Below are 18323 nucleotides of genomic sequence, written 5' to 3'. Positions count from 1 at the left end.
CAAAGAACCAATTTGTCTTACCCACACACTGGGGTTCCTTTCCACTCCAGTAGGGTGTGGTTGCATTGCGACACATGAGCATTTTGGGACCTTGCAGCTTGTATCCAGTGAAACATTTGAAGTAAGCTTCTCCGCCAGCGTGGAGGTGCGTCACTGAAACTTCTCCTCCAGCAGGCTCTTTGGGGAATGCACAGCTGAGCACAAAGGCTGGAGAGGCGAGGATCAGAAAATGAGAGAAGAAGAGGTGACTTTGATAAAGTACAGTCAGGAGAGAATTACTGAATTGACCTGCTGGGCAGAAGCCCAGAAGCCAGAAGGGTCAGGGAGTCCTCTGGGTCTGTACCACTGTTGTAACTTAATATTTCTACAAAAAGCAGCACAAAATGACAAACGAGAGACACATACTGACCAGAATGAGATAACAACAGGCATCAAATTACTGAAAAAGACATGTAGACATTTAAAAAAAAAAAAAAAAAAAGACAAGCAAATTCAAAATAGAAAACAAACAGGAACTGCTGTCCATTTGGCAAGCCTGAAAAAAATCGTGTGAAACCCTCACGCGTGATATTGACAGAGTTAATACCAGGAGTTAAAGGAAAACAAATGTTCAATTTTGCTTTTGTTCATAATGTAATGATTTTTGCCATGATTACTCCTGTTATGATTGATAATATGTCTCTCAGGGCAGAGATGCAGTAGAAGAAACTGGCAGCAAATTTGTTCATGTTCTAATGATGAACCACCTAATGAATGCATCACTTAAGACTTCATTAACTTGAATACAGTTTTCAGATACATTATAACTAAGTATGATTCACAAGTGTGTAAACAATTTCAGCTTAAATTCTCAGTAACATAATCTTACATGCCCTGCATTGATGTATAACAGCTGCTGTTTTGTCTCTTTGTTTATCATGTTGTCTGTCCTCCAAACCACTGTTACAAACCCCATAAATATTTGAATAAAATGGAGTTACATCATTTTTCAATTATTTCTGCAAATACAGCATAGTGTTTCCTTTATCTGCCTCAGTTTCTCTAAAACTCACACACACACATGCATTCACACAAACTTCAAACACTAAATACACATCTAATAATTTTAGTTTACATAGACATACAGTATGCAGATGCACAGAGACTTGTTTGTAGCCGTATAGTAATCAATATCTGTGTGGTTTGGAGTTGCGCTACTGCAAATAATTGTCAAATGGAAATATTGCTCAACATCAAAGAGGGTCTGTAATGTGATAGATGAAGGAAGAATAGTAAAGAGTCGCGATTGCTGTAGGGTAAGATCAATGTTCCTGGACTTGCTTTGCATTGTTGTTCTGTCCCTCTTTTAAATAAATGGTGTAGGATGGGATGGAGTTCACATGGATAATGAAGTAAGCTAAGAAAGTCTTTAATGGAAGCCATTAAACAACCTTCTCCTCCTGTCTAATAACCACACTGTTCTACCTCATTAGTGTAAGCACTTTAATGACCAGACTAAAACTTTTAAACTTCTTGTGTGAACAACAGAACTAGCAACATAATTGGATGGCTTGTGCTACAGCAACAGTACGATTGCACAGCGGCATAAAAATTGCATTTTCAGGCCGGAACCCTGCTTAAATTGTCCAAGTATATCACGCTTCGTTGAACGGATGCAAAGGCTAAATAAGAAAGAGAAGAATAAAGAGAAGGTGTGTTAAAGTTATTTTTGTTGTCTGAGAGCAAAATCATAATGATTTGACATTAAATAAAAAAACTTCATGATCATGATGTGTCACTGATGGTCCCCTCTAATGGTGCAAAATATCCTGTTTTATTCCTCCCTGTCAAAATCTGACACCTGTTCTGGTTATATAACACTACTAACATTAGTCTGACATTAATTTTCAGCCGAGGGTGCATTGCTAATGATCCTGAGCACAGCTCAACAGATTGAAACTATACTAAGTAGACCCTGCAGATGACCAGCTGAACAATTACAGTTAGCATGGAATCACGGCTAAGCTGATTGCCTATTATGTTGCTTATTCCTGCATTGTAGGCTGTAAATGGTCAGTTTGATCATGGTACAATATCACATCAGTTTAATGGGGAGCAATTCCATGTTTGCTGGTATCTCACATTCAGTCGTGATCGGATTTAGTTTTATTTCGATTTAGGATCTACCGATTGTTATGAAACAATATCATAGATCATAGAAAACAGTTGTTTCTATTAATATCAAAATCACTTAAGCAAGAATAATACCATTAAACATTTTTTACTCCTGAACTCAGGGTTTAAATCAATTCAATTAAATGAAAAAATGATTTCTTCCAACAAAGACAGATTAGTAACAAAAAGAAAACAAGGAGAACTTAAAATACAGCTGCTTTCAAAATAAAGTTGTGATTGATAAATGATCATTTTATTTACATCCATGTATTGTTACATCCCTAATCCAGTTCTAGCAATGTGGAGATGTGTCTTCTGGTAAAATTTGATACAGCTATTACAAACATTGTCAAGACTTTAAATCTGAGGGAGTCAGAGCGGATAGATATAACTGTAGACAGGTTGACATTCATTTTGCCCTCAATAATATTGATTATGTCTATTTGTTTGGGGCTTCCTTAATTTTCCTTTTAGGTATCAAAGTTCTTGGCTAGCTAGTTTTTGATCAAAAGTAACACTAGATGTTTAACTAATTGCAAGACATCTTGACAAAAAAGTTGTTTTAAAATGATGTTAAATGAATATGGGTACTGTGGCATAGTTGCCATAGTTACCAGTAAGAATCCAGTCCAAAATTACATTTGCATATATCCCTCAAAAATACCTAAAAAGGCAAAAAGTCACCTCTTAATCGACAAAGTTTTGGGTTGTTGCTGCACTTGTTTTACTGAAAGATAGACAGGTTTGTTGTTCCCACGTCAGTGGTAATATCAGTTCTCATGATAGACTTTGTCCACAGTTTCAGTTTTCAATACGCTACATAAATGTAAAACAATTAATTTCTGCATGATAATCTGTCACCAAAACACAATTAAGACAATTAAGCAAAGTTGAGATCCATACACTGACTGAATATACGAGATTAAGTTGTAATTACAGAAGGAGTAAATAAGACAGACCGAAAAGAAAAGATCTCAGATTGGTCTTGACCTCAAAGGTCATTTAATTCTGTATATTTTCCCCCATCCTAATCAAGCCTTCCTTATAACCCCTCTGGTGTTTATAAATAAGTACTCCTGAATGACAGAGAAACCTTTGCCTGAGGCTTCTAATGTTGCTGTGGCAGAAATGCTGAGGGCTTTGACACACTGGCAGTATTGACAAAGCACAAAAACACTTACAGTGTGCAGAAGAGTCTTGAAGTATTTTTGTTCCAGCTTAAAATTTGCAAATGAAAATAACAATTTTGGTAATAATGTCAATTATCTTGATTACCTATTCAAATATTTAATTCTTTCAGTCTTTGAACTTGAACATGGGGGGGAAAAACAGTCCTAAATTTATACAGGCAGTAAAGGTTTGTAAAACTACTGGCTTATGTGTTTCTTTTAGACAAACCACCTTTTTGCCATAATGAAACAGGTCTCTCTTTCGCAGTAAATCAGTGAGCCACAGGGACAAGACACACTGCCCCTGGGTCATCCATTCCATTCATAGTTTATCACTAGCTCCAATGAACCTAGTTATTGCTATTATCATAGCAGCATTTAAATCCCTATTGAGCATACAATGGGGGAGCCAGAGGCAAAAATTGTGGAGCCAATTCCTGAAGTATTAAATTACGTGCTGCTTCCATTCCAGTAGATGTGGTGCTGGTCCATAAAGTCTGATTGTTTTGCCATTAGAAATAATAGATCCACAGTGCAGACAGCCTGGAAGATTAGCTGCTGTTACGGTAGAGCCACAGGAAACAGATGTGGGGCTTACGTCTTATGTTATTGCTTTCTTGTAGAGGAGCTGATGAGAGAAAAATGGCCACAAGTGTAATACTCAGGTGAACAGTCTAACATTACTGACGAACACAGAAGCGTCAAATTTTGGATTTTAGACACAAAAAATTATCAAAGAAAATGTAACAGTCCTTAACTTTTCTGTTGAATGGTGTAGATCCACTTTACAGTAGATTACAGTAAATTGGAGAATATTTGATTTTAGATGAGACATAAAACATGAACCTGTGCACTGTAAACCTTTTCTGCTGTAATTCACCTATGTCTTTAAGTGGCAGTAGTATTATTGGCATAAGGTTCTTCTTTAAGGCATTAATTGCATTTCCATGTCATCATTATTTAGTCTTCAAATGTCTTTACATATCATTATGAAATGTCTTGATAACAAATATAGAATCTTGAATTTGTTTTTGACCCAAGCTTTAGTCCCTAAAAAAAAACCTTTGGCATCAAAACAAGAAACTAAACACTTCTTTAAAAAAAAAAAAAAAGAATAAAAAGACACCTGCTTTCACTTACAGTTTCTTCCCATTAATGAGGCTTTTCAGCTATATGCATGTTCCATTTGCCTGAGTACTTAAAACTGAAAATGCTCCTCTTGAACCAATAATGAACAAATGTTGTTGAGTAGGGCAGAATAGAGGAGCTGAGGGAACTGGTAATAGAGAGCTTAGCCAATGTATTTCGACAAACGAATAAAATGCATTTCACTTTAGGTCTAATAAATGTTGTGGGCTAATGTTGTGTGATTGGGTGTTTTTTGTGCGCGCAGCCTTAATGAATCCCTTCAGGTAAAGAGCTGGAACTGAATCAGATTTGAAAAGGCAAGGGAAGGGGATAATGAAATGTGTTGGTAGAAAACAGCACAAACTATGAATAGGTTATAGTGTAGATAGTTCTTATAACAGCAGTTTAATTTGAGAATAATATCCTTTCTGTTTTTCCATTGACATTTAACGTGAAATGTGTTTTCAGCGAGATGGAATTCTGTTCCAAAGACTGGCAATTTCTTGTCAATTATTGTTTGATATACAGATGTAGCAGCAGTCCCTTGGTAGGTGACTTGTGGGAGGATGCGGCTGTCATTGTATCCAAACCTCGTGTCTAGGCTGTGCATCAAAGCATTGCCTTTTCCAGAAAGATCAATAGTGTTGTTTCTGGGAAAGTGATTCAGTTGTAGAGAGCTAGACCATAGCTCTGCCCTGATATGGCCTATTGATATTTATGTGGTTGGGTTAAATCCTCGATTTTAATGGTCATTTACTCAATAAGGGCTATTAAAGAGAAATAACTTTGAACTGAAGGCAGAATCTGATCAATGCAACTCAGAACCTGTGGCAAATGGTGAATCTCATCTTTTCATCATGACCACTTGTCATTGCAGCTTATTAGTTAATGTCAATCAATAATTCTTGTAAATAAACACTGCCATTGGCAGACATTATTATGTGCTATATCTCTCAAAACATAAATTGGAGTTGTGAAATATGTCACAGTATAACTGAGAAAAGAGACAAGCCTCAGGTTTTCCACATTATTTTGTATAGGGGTGTTAAAATTGTTCTTACAAACCCATCTTCAGGAGTTAGATAATATCCTCTGTGGCTTTTTTTTTGTAACTCCAGAAGATGTTTTATTAAGAGGAATAAAATTTAGAAAGCTTTCTCTAAATTAAACGTATACATGTTTTTACATACATCTGCTGGCTCAGTGTGTTTTAGATAAGCAAGACAGACAGTAAATTGGAGGCTTCTCACATTAATAAGAATAAATCAGGTAAAAAAAAAATTTAAAAAAAAAGGCCATACATTACAAAAAACCTCCATCCAAACAAAATAAGCAAAGCAGCTCAGTCAAATAAAAGAGTGATATCCTGGACATAAAAATATGTTCTGCTGCTCTTCATCAATGTATTCAGTGTAATGTACCGTTTTCTGACCCCTTTTAATAGTCACTGGAGCATTTAATATAGATCTGGAGCTTCAGTTACCTTAAACTTTATTTTTATGTGGATGATAGCTGAAATGGATATATATCCATTATAGGTATTAAATTTAGTTATGATAACATATTATTATGACATGTACTTAGTTGGTTATTTGCTTCAGTAAAATATTACATAGTAACATTTTAATACTAAGTCATTACAAAATGAGTTGGTTTTCATGTTTAATCTGACTTCTTGGCCTCATTTGGCTAGAGCAGGTAAACCAAGTTTTATTTTATTTAAGTATTTAATCCCAAAGTCACAGTATGCACTAAAATGATATTGGTTCAGATTTACTATATCATACAGTAAAGCTACATATTGCAAACAACAGAAAAAACAGCTTTAACCTTGCCTTTGAAACTGAAAGAGGAATCGCAGAAGATTAAAAAGGTTACTAGGGCCAAAGTTTTTTTTTTTTTCCTTTGTCTACATGGGAAAACTGTGGAAGCATATACAGTTGGTCCAAGAGAGCAAACTGCAAGGAGAATTAATAAAAATTGAGAAAAAAAAACTTTCACCTTCTCTTTTCCTCTCCCCATCAATCCTCTACATATCTTTGTGGTGCTTACTTATTTGTACAACACATTTAACTCTAAAGAATAGGAGTAATAAAGATAATAAAAGTAAAATTTTGCACTGCTTTCTTTCTTTCAGATGTGGGACAAATTTTAGCCCATGTCAGAGTTCATGTAGCACACATGCATGATTTTACACATGATCCAAAACAAGATGGAAATGCAGAGCAAAAACAACATATTGTAGACGCCAAACACAAGCTGATAAATTACTATGGATTTGGACAAAGTCTAATCTTTTGCACATAAAACATGAACACAAACATAATGGTGCAAAAAAAAACCAAAAACAGATTTTGTGCACATAACACATTCATAACTTATTCATAACCAGACACTTGGTGAAATGTATAAATCTAAACACATATTTATTTTTGCTATGAAAAACCACAGTTTTTCTTATAAACGTTCACTGTGTGTGATATGCTTTCCTGAGATACCAGGGTTCTTTGGCTTGAAAATGTGCATAAAATGCATTATTATACACTTTGACACATAAAACAGCAACAGGATTTTCAAAAGATTGGGTTGCATATACTGCATTTAGAAAAATGTAAACACATTCTGTATATTCTGCATCACGGTGTTGGATTGAAAATACCTGATTTAGACAACAAATGATTTAGCTCCAGAAGAGGCCATGTATTGTACATATATGCGAGTATAAAGGAAAAGATAAGATTCAGGAGATAAAATTAAAGTAGTGATCTCCCTCTGATTCCATACAAGTATTTTCCACTCTCTTAGCATGAAATGTAAAACACACCTTTAATCATGTTCCAAGTGTCAGGCACAGGGGTGATGTTATAGAGGCATCCATCAGTCTGACATCACACGAAGACCTAATGCTGCAGCAGATATTAATTACTCTGAGCTGAGATGCGTCCCATTGCAGTTCTGTCTCCCTCTCCACGCTTGTCCAGTCACATTACTCACAACCCATTATACAGGACAAGGTGATATTCTGCTTACGAAGCAAGGGAACACAAATTGAAATATCTTCTGTGTCTCCAAAGTGTCTCGTTCTATAAAAAACTAATTGCTTTTTTTTCTCATTATGTAGCTAAATTAGTCCCCCCAACCTGAATTTGAACCATTTTTTATATGCCAAATTTCTGTCAAATATAACAATATGGAGAGTTGTTTATGGGAATTTGCTTTCAAGTTCATAACAAATGAGTTCTTGGGAATATTTGCTGAAAAATAACTGGTAACTTCAGTGCAAATTTATCTTTATAGCTGAATATATTGGAGTTTGATTTATAACCCTAGAGCCTGGCTTAACACTGCAATTTGTTGTCACATATCCTAGTTTAATAGTGTGAAAATACAAACTGTTGCCTCTGCCATGAGTCTTAAAAATCTGTTGGATGTCATTCAGATTGACTTAAAAAAAAAAAAGCACAGAAATTTGTGTTTGGAGGATTATTTCTTTGTTACAATCCTTCTGTGCAATAAATCTTAAACTGCTGAAAAGCCTGCTTGTTTCCATTTTAAAAGGTGCCACATTTGCAAGGAAAATGCATTCGTAGGATGACTGGAAAACTGAGTGTCAGTTGCACTCATGCAAAACTTGTCAAATGTTCTCAGATGTCAAACAACTTCTTTTGCCTAGTGACTGCCATGACTACCCTTCACTGTCAGGCCCGTTCTTGAGCTGGTGTCACTGAAACCTGGGTATGTAGTGAAGCATTATTTTCAAGGATTTGTCCAAATTCTGCCTTTGGCAATTGGCAAATAGGAGTAGAGAGACAGAGAATGCTGGACTCATTGCTGGACTAATAGGGCAATGACTTTTGGTGGAAGCAGTCTGAGGGTGTGGTGTTTTCTTTACTGGAAAAACAGTCTTATTGCAGAGAAAGATCAATATGAGATTCTGCAACCAGTAGCAATCTCATATCTCCACAGCCTGAGACTTAACTCTATCCTCTAAGATGACAACACTCACCCCATATAGCAGGGTTTATCAGAAACGTATACCTTCAAATCTAGGGGTGGAGAGGATGTAATGACTTACATTCAGTCTCTTTAACACTGACCATTTGTGGGATCAGCTTGGGTATGCTATTCATTCCACAGTCAGGTGCCAGGAGGTGTCTAGATCACCAAAGCCCGTTTTTTTTTTTGTTTTTTTTTGTTTTTTCATAAGTCATTCCTGTGTCTTGGTTTGTCAGACTGTAATCATCCAAATCGTCAAACCAATCAACAACAGCAAAGAAGTGTTTATAGAAGAATAAACTGTCCTTAGACAATAAAGAGATAATTTAGCAAGTTTTCACATAGTAAAACTCACATACTAAACTCTGCTGCTCATCCCACAAAAACATTTTCCTTTTTCAAATATGACTCTATTTAAAAGGGAAATAAAACAGCTTTCCCGCATTCTGCAAGCAGTGTAAGATTTATTGTCAAGAAGCACCGTTACAATAAAGAAATACCCAAGTAAACAGATTTTCTTCCATTATTTGTCAAAAGTATCTGTGTGACAAATTTCTGTGTCTTCTTGCTTTTGCTTAAAGCATTGCGAGAATTATTCTTTTTTTTTTCTAAAAAAAAATGCTTATTTCATAACTGCAGCAAAATCTGACATGATCCATCACCAAGAAGATGTCTGTGATTTACTGGGACAAGGACAGTTATCCAATTAAATGTCCAGGTGACACTCATACTTCACCATAGCTTTACTAAGCTGTGCATGGACCCATAAGGCCTCAACTGCACTGAATAGGAATCCATAAATAATTGAAAAGCTGTAGACAGGTGGACCAGTCACCTTTAAACTTAAGTCACACATGCAATTTTGAGTCATGGGTGTAATTTGCTGTCATTCAAAGGTAGAGCAGATAATACATTTTACTCTGACATTTGTACTGTGTTTGTTTAACCTCAGAGGATTTCTTAAGAGTAAATAAATAAAAAAAAACCATTCCCAAGGGTTGCCACTTGGTTTGATTAAAATACTAGGAATTATATTTATGTAAAGACAAACTAATGAGATGTCCATTGTGGTAAAAGAATGCAGCTTGTGACGAAATATAAAATGTCAAATAATTCCGAGTAAAACTGCAGCAATGTTGCATCAGTCTGTATAATCTGCTATGACCTATAGCTGTCATCATTCTGCCTGACCAAACAGTAATATTCGTATATCTGACACAGAGCATCTTATTTATCTCACATCAGCAGGAATATTTTGATGGTTCTTTTCATTTTCTAGCTGACCAAAGTGCCCCAGTAATGTGGTGGAATGAATGTTTTGTCCAGCAGCTTCCACCATCAGCTGCAATCGATGGGGCATGTAATTGGTGGCCGCTTTGTGTTATTGCTAAGATAAACAGACATTGTTAGGGGGCATGCAAGATCAATGTCATGCACAAAGCAAGTAAAGGAAAGAGGCTAGATTAAGGACCATCATATTCATTAACAATATGGTAAATGCATTTTTCTGCAGGCTTTGTCACAGACAACCACTTGTCATATAGTCTGATCATATTTAATGATTTAGTCATAAGAGATTTAATCTTTGAAATGGCAAGTGGATTTCAGTCCTCACAAGATTAGGTTGAATGACTTTATTAAAGGATTTAAATATAGGAAGGCTGTACACATCATTAGTCATATGATCATGAGTTTCAATGTGATTACAGTAATTACTGTGGTCAACAGTCAATCATTTGTGAACGGAGCATTATGTAGGAAATTAATTAGTCTCACTCCTATTCTTCCTTAACATCTTGACCTTATCCTCACTTGGATGACTGATTTGTAGCAACAGAAATATTGCAATGAGAATGAGATTGAAGTCTCTGTGGTGCAGTTGAAGAAAACACATTTTGCATTTTGCACGTTCCCCCAGAAATTACAGAGAAAAGCATAGTTGGAAATTTTAACTGTGCGACTAGTATGTGTATGTTTTAAAGAGAATGAGACCTTTCCCAAATTAAGCCAAAGAAAAGGAGGTTGTACATTTTGGATTGCCTACCACTAACCGTGTAGCTGGTAAAGGTAAAACATAACCACATACTTTTCTTTTTTAAAATTAGCAAAACAACCAATAGTAACAGCAGAAAAGAGAAACTGGGGAATCAATAAAGGCATCTTTTAAGCTACTATTTAATTAACAATCCAATTACTTAGTTTCTAAAGATGAGTGATGGTGACTGACCTTGGTAACGTAGTAGAAGGAATCCTGAATTTAGTCGTTGGTCACTGCGGAAACGGATTGATATCTGGTTGCTCCAGCTGCGTAGAACAAGGCCTCTCATCAACACAGACTCATTAGCAAGGATGAAGGGTTCTTGGCCACCTGTATCCTCCACTGTCACCTGTTCCCCTTCCAACACACTCACATTGAGCACCTGAAAAGAAACAAAGCCATGAAGATTAAATACAGGCAGTTTTTACTGTGTACAATATTATGACCTGGTAACACGCATCAGTGACTACTCCTTGCAATGATTTGCTTTTTAAAAAGAGAAAAGGTTAAATAGACATAACAGTGAGAGCATGTTTCACTTTTAACACAACACATTCAGCCTTTTTCATTTCAAAATATAAACCAGTGGTATTTCTACAATTTAAACTCAAAGGCCTCCTATGAGGCAAACTTCACTCCATACAAACCTGGACTATTTATTTACCCTACAAGGTATATTTCATCCAAGCTTCCAACCCCAATACAGCACTGCTTCAACATTGATGAGAGTGTTGAATGACATGTAGAATTTTGATTCTGGTCAAGTATCTGTCCTGGTTCTCCTAGATTCCAACATTACATCTTATACTGTAGTTCACAGAATCCGGTTTCACAGGCTGTAAAATTGGGTTGAACTTTCAGGAGCAGCCCTTAACCAGCTCAGTTCCTCTTAAAGGACAAGAGTTACTTTGCTATGATTGGCGACTATGAATCTGAGCAAGTGCCTACAACTTGAGGAATCACACAGGGGTCACCTCTAAGACCTCTTCTGTTCAACTTCCATATGCTTCCTTTGAGTCAAATTTTACAAAATTTTGACAGCAAATATCACAAAGGTGATATTCAGGTAAGGTAAAGTGCATTTTTTCTGGCATCAGGCAACTCCCACTCAACACCATGTCAATGTCTGAAATAAATAAACAACTAGATGAAAGATATTTTCCTACAATTACGTGAGTGCAAAACTGAGAATATTCTGTTTAGCAAAAGAGAGCAAAAGGTCATTGTCAGTAAATACCTTCTGACGTCAGCTTTAAAATCACAAAGCAAGCACCTTGGAGTTTTAATAGATTGAGATCTGACTTTAAACAGCCACATCACAACGATCACCAAGGCATACCTTTACGAACTCATCTCATATGAAAGCATTCATTGTCATTATCAAGTCTTCCTTGGTGATAAATAGAAAAAAAAAAACAAGATTCTCTCTTGGTTTTTTTCTGCTTCATTCTACATAAAAGAAAACTGCAGAGTGAAATCATACGCAGGTTGAATCAGTTGACAGAGGTTGTTGAATTAACTTACTTTAGACCAAGAGTATTCAGTTTGCTCCTATGTGTGATGTAATCCAGCAGGTTTTTCATGCATTCCTGCTTCAAAATATCTGCATCAAATTAAATGGATCTAACAGCCCATCAGGTTCTGCACAAAGACTCAGCTGTGTTGGAACAAGGATCCATGGAAAACCTGCTGGATTGTGACCCTGCAGGCCGGAACTGAGAACCCTTGCTTAAGACCTGTGACAAGCTACTCAGTAGTTAGTTGTAACACAGCATCACAACAAGGTTCCTGGTGCAGTCTTGTCTGGAGATTAATGGAGATTATGCTCTCCTTGCATTTATGATTTTCTCCCTCTTCGAAAAGAAAAAACAATTTAATAGGTGTTACTATATTGAGTGTGAGAGTGAATATGAGTGACCCCAAACAGGATAAAGCAGATATGATAGAAAGTGGATAGATGAATAGACCCGCAAGTTATCTTTTAGGAAGTGGAATTTGGTATGAGGCTGTGTTTTATTCCAACATTTAGTATTTATATTATTGCATTCGGATGAACTCAGTAGATGTATGAGGTCATGGTAACTTCCCATATGTCCCACACTAGGTTTGCAGAGGGCTAAGCTACCGCTGTCTTTAAATGTTAGTATTGTCCCTGTGGTATACAAACAAATATGATAAAACATTAATTTAGACATATGTTTTATAGGATATATAAAAATTAATAAAAGTTGAATAAGATTACAAAGAAAAGCATGAGTGCACAAACTGTATGTATTAAAAGTGGCACTGTTTTAATAATTCATGCATTAGATTGTTAAAACCCTACTGATAGTCTTAAAATCCCTGAGCAGTTTAAGCCCAGAATACATCTGTGATATGGGCAGAGAATATAAACCTAACTCATGAATCCAGGTACTCAGGTCAGCAAGTGTTGACCGAAGTCCAGACAAAACATGGAGAAGCAGCATCTAGCTGTTAGAGCTCTGGGTCACGTTGAATATGTGATAAGTTAGCGCAAATCTTCTGGTCTTTTGTAAGTCAAAAAAGTCAGGACACTTGAGGTTTTCAGTGCAACACATGTATACTAACTAAGGATATGCCAAACCACTAGGACAATGGAGCTTTAAGTTTAATTAAATTGAGTTATTTTATATGATTTTATTATGCTATGTACACCATTATTATGATATCTTAATATGATCTTTTTTATGTTCTTTTAGGTATTTAATAATGCCTCATCTGCATCCTATGTGTTTTAATGTTTAATGTAAAGCAGTTTGAAGAGTCTTGTACATGAAATGTGTTATACAGTACAAATACATTTACATTGTTTTGCCATATGAATCTTCAGTTCACACAAGAGATGTTGATTTAGCACCAGTTGTGTCTCTTAGACCAAGCTTAATCTATTACTGTTGCTCTGCGAAATTAGGTCACCTGCTGTGTTACTTTGCTTACTTGTCAACCAACACAATTACATAAGAGATGTATACAGTTTAGTCATTTCTTTGTTAACCTGCTGCTGGACTGTAGACATGTTTTTGAGTAATTGTAGGATCCGTCTGGGTCATTCTACTTATGGTTTGTTGCACAAATGATTCATCCTCTTGCTGTGTTCTCATTGTGCCTGTAAGCAACTCTGTCAACTCTGCTTTATGTCTTCAACAGGTTGAGCAGCATCTGCAGCTAAATCTGGTGAAGGAATCTCAGGAGTACTGCATGTAGTTAAACTGCCTGGATAATGGAATACTGACACCCTTTGGATTCACTCCCCGTAGTACTATGAAATAGGACTTCTGGTCCAACAGAGGGTCATGATTATTATTCTTCAAGACAAAAGAGAATGCTTTCACCTTGCATTCACAAGACAACTAAAAATTGCACTGGGGTTTGATAGCATTTCATCAGAAGTAATCCAGACCTGGTCTTTGCTGGCTTCCTCTTATTTGTTCTGTTATTTTTACAGTTGTGATACGTTTTATTTGGGTTTTTCAAGTAGTTAGGATGTAAAAGCTTTAATTGTAACCATCACACACAAACTTCTGCTATTATTGTTCACACATTGGCAGATTAACACAATTTCCTCCACGACGCTCTGATTTGATTTGATTTTACTGGTAGATCTCAGTTAGAGGTCTGCAGAAAATGCAGCAGATAATTGTATTTACAGAAATTAACAGAAATGTAAAAAAAAAAAAAAAAAAGGAATACAGTGACCTTGTTATCAAAACTATTCATATTTACATGTGTGCTACTTGTAAAATGAAGTTGTTATCTAGATCAAATTTTGTTAAGTTCAGTATTTAGATCCCTTTAGGCTCAGATTTAACATTTCCCAAACTTCTTAAGGGGAATTTAAAGGTCATTTAGCTGCTTGAATGGTTAGCTAGGATTTAGCTATATCACTTTTTGTGATCATTAAGTACGCTTTTATAGCTTTTAGTTTCTGATAACAGCATGCCTGCTACAGCCAAAAACAACTCAAGGAGTCATCAGAATACAAACAGCAGTGTGCTGACCTGTAAAATAATTAGTTAAAGCACGATACAATGAGATAATGTATGGAATTCATGGAAATCATAAAAACCATGTAAAATTCATCTATAACACTTGTCACGGCTCACAGAACATGATTGTTCTAAACCAACTTTGGACCAGAGGGGGAAATTAATCTGTCTGGAGAGACAAGCGCTCCATTACATCCAATTCAGCCAAATCTGTATCATCTTGTAGAGGAATTCCTGGCGCATTCTCAAACCAAGGCTGTCATAGGCAGTGGGCTCAGGTATGCCATGAGGCAGAAAAAGGTTTGCCCTTCATAGGCTGGTGTCCCTGAGGTAATATGTGTGCAAGAGTGTTAGAGCACCAGCCTGGAAAAGCTGAGACACAGGACAGGATGAGCCCTATTCACAAAGGTGGCAGCAAAATGAATTTGGTCACGTAGACTAACTGTCACTCAGTGAAACAGGAGCTGCCAGTGAGTACAAGAAGGCTAATAGACACTGTGAGGCTGAGCTTAGAGGTGACTTCTACTGGAATGATCCACCAGTTCAGCCACTTTGATGGATTATTTATTTATTTATATTGATGTTTTTTTTTTTTTAATTACTACACTTAAAACAACATCACCCTGGATGTGCCTTTCAAGCCAATAACAGAGAGTGGCCTGAAAACAGATTTTCTTTTCTATTTTCATTGTGTTTTCTATGTTTAAACACATACACACAAAGGAACAGCATCACAATGAAATTCCTGAATGTCACATTATTTCAGAATCCAAGATTCTCTGTTTCTCAAGGGTAATAAAAAAAAATAACAAAGCCTTAGGCACTGTTTTTACTCTGAGTTAAACGACTTGAACATTTTGCAAATCAGGTTACTTTGGCTTCTTGCCCACCTTATAAGTTCATCATTCTTCCTGAAGAAACGGTAGAGGAATTATTCTTAATGTTCACATTTACATTCAAGAAATGCAACTGAAAGAGCTCTTTTTTAATGCAATTTCATCTGACAAATTTAGAAAATTAGAGTCTAAGAAAAAAAATCAAAATTATCCTGTTTGTAATTGTACAGACTTAAGGTTAGTTTTTCCCACCCTGAAGGCCCCTTCAATGATCCCATAAATATAGCTCTCCTGCCTCATTTACATTATTTTATCTATCTATCTATCTATCTATCTATCTATCTATCTATCTATCTATCTATCTATCTATCTATCTATCTATCTATCTATCTATCTATCTATCTATCTATCCATCTGTCTATCTATCTATCTATCTGTCTATCTATCTATCTATCTATCTATCCATCTGTCTATCTATCTATCTATCTGTCTATCTACCTATCTATCTATCTATCTTCCTTTCTTTTTTGGAATTCTTTATATAATCTATTCTGTGATCTGTCTCTTCGGCTTCCAGCATTATGTCCTGACCAAGCAGTCAATGAAAGACAGACACTATTTTGCCATGATTCTGCAGCTCCTATGAAAACTCCCTCATGTTGTAACGGTCCATCCTTCAGCAAATTACTCAGTGTTGTCTGTTTATAATTTAAAACAAAAGCTTTTGATTTTTTTTTTTTTTTTTTTTTTTTTTTTTTTGTGGTCCAGATGATGATTATAAAGTGTTGTAAAAATGTTCATTCATTCAGATTAGGATATTTAAATTTGCTAACAGTATATTTCTATGACTTTAAGCATTCCCAGGAAACCTCTTGAGGGAATATAACTTTGTAAAGTCATCTTGTGAACATTCAGTACTGAAATATAAAACTATGGCATCCACCTCTGTTGCTGTAAAGATGTTCGATGTGCAACAAAACAATTTAGTTGGTGCATCTTTATGTCTGCGTTAAGGTTTCAGATACCTCAGATACAAATTGGTGATAAAATGTCACATTATGTTAATAACAACAGCAATTTGTACACGCTGATTAAACAGCAGTAGTGTGTATCAAAAATAATTAGACACACACACAAATACTAGATATTTTTGTTAAAACTCACGGTATTCGGCTGTTGTCAAACTGTAAAATGCTGTTTTTGTTTTTTCTTTTAACACCTGTGATGCACTGCTGCTGGTTTTGCTCCAGTGCCTCCAGCTGGGACATAACTGCTGTTTGAGAATAAAGATATATATAATGTTAAGAATGTGTATGTGACTATTTAACTGTTTAATTATTGACATTGTAGTTGGTATTTCTTTTCAATATCTCACGAAAACAGGAGAAAAAAAAATTTCATTAAAAGTTCAAAAGACAAAAAAAACATTACTCAGTGTTCTACTTATAGGCCTGATTGAACTTTTACTAACAACCTTTCAGACAGTAGCACCTTGCAAAAGAAAATACAACATAGTCCAATTCACACTTGCTTTTATGTGTGTATTCTTCACAAACAAACAAACAAAAAAGTGACAAGACTTCAAAAAGAGTCAAGTGTCTCCTAAAGGTAAGAAAGTGGGGTGAAGAAGGTCATATACCATCTGCAATTTCAAAACGGATCTGATTTCTAAAGCTGGATAAACAACAGAGTAATATCTGCAAGATATCCAGGTGACCTGAACCAACCGAGCAAGGAAACACAACAAACCTCTTCCACCATTTCAAAAACAGACTTATCATGATGGAATAAACAGAAAGCCCGCTCTGAAGTTTCAGCTGTGAGCATTGTCACCCAAACACAGAAACAAGTCCCTTGTGGTAACTTTCACTCCTGTGAATTCCCATTGCAAGTCGCTATTGTGACAGAAATCAGACTAGCTGCTTTGTCAGTTAAAACATGACATTATTTAATCAAAAACTTGTATTACGAGTTAAGTAGCTGTAATACACCAGTTGAATCCAACTGAACTTGTATACTACTATATTCATTTATTTGGTACATTACTTGCAATTATCCAGTGTTTGATCTCAGTTATTGATGTTATATCATGTCGTGGTCTGCTTATTATAGCGTGTTTCCAAGGAAATCAAATTAATGCTTCAAAAGTATTTGATGTTGTATCTTTAATGTATTTAACAAATATTGAACATAACTGGTATTTAAGATTAAGTCCACAAAGCAATTTCTGACATTTCATATAAGAAATTGTCCCATGGAGAGGTCTTGAACACAACCATTCTCGATGTTTTGACTCTTTTTTGCAAAAGACAAACTGTGTGCATCCTTTAAGTTTAACAGCACCATGTCTTTCTTGCCTCATTAGTTTCATTGCATGTATATGGTGGTAATTATCCTTATTGATCAACATGAAAAAAGAAAAATGTTCTCCTGGCTCAGCCCCTCTTTGGCTGCTTATCCTCCCTGATCAGTGACTGAAACTTTATGAGACATTCTTAGGCTACAGCTGATAACCAGCTATGAGCATTATTAACCGCAATTCAATGGAAGTTGGAAGATTGTGTAAAATGTAACTAAAAACAGATTTGCAAATCCTTTTCAACCTTTATCAATTGAATACATTACAAAAACAAGATAATTCATGTTTAAACTGAAAAACTTTTTTTTTTTTCTCATTTTGAATTTTATGTCTGCAACATGCTTAAAAAAGCTGTGATGTGGGCATATTGCATCCCCTTTCCTTTTCCTTCCACTTTAAATGGTCTTATACATGAAAGATGCGACAAAATATTTTGCCTTGCCTTTTAACAACACTCAACAAACATTTGGGAAATGAGGAGATTATTTGTTAAAGTATTATAGGCAGAATTCTTTCCCATTCTTGCTTGATGTACAACTTCAGCTGCTCATCAGTATGGGGTCTATTTTATACTTGATAATGCACCACACAAACAATTTGAAGCGTCAACTCTTCAGACCACAACACACTTTTCCA

At 35.7% G+C, this 18323-nt stretch overlaps 1 protein-coding gene across 1 annotated transcript in view; it reads right to left on the bottom strand.

Annotated features, from left to right (window-relative positions):
• LOC306761312 (seizure protein 6-like) overlaps positions 1-18323 on the bottom strand; it is a gene marked incomplete at both ends in the record, with an annotated part of 125527 nt that overhangs the window by 41879 nt on the left and 65325 nt on the right. Inside the window, 2 exons of the mRNA XM_079247437.1 lie at positions 22-207; positions 10675-10867. Of these exons, the coding sequence (XP_079103563.1) occupies positions 22-207; positions 10675-10867 (379 nt within the window). The remainder of the gene's footprint in view (positions 1-21; positions 208-10674; positions 10868-18323) is intronic.

The sequence above is a fragment of the Telmatherina bonti genome (assembly GCF_933228915.1).
Source record: "Telmatherina bonti genome assembly, chromosome: 10".
NCBI classification, from domain to species: Eukaryota; Metazoa; Chordata; class Actinopteri; order Atheriniformes; family Telmatherinidae; genus Telmatherina; species Telmatherina bonti.
This window is presented reverse-complemented; position numbering and strand designations above follow the sequence as displayed.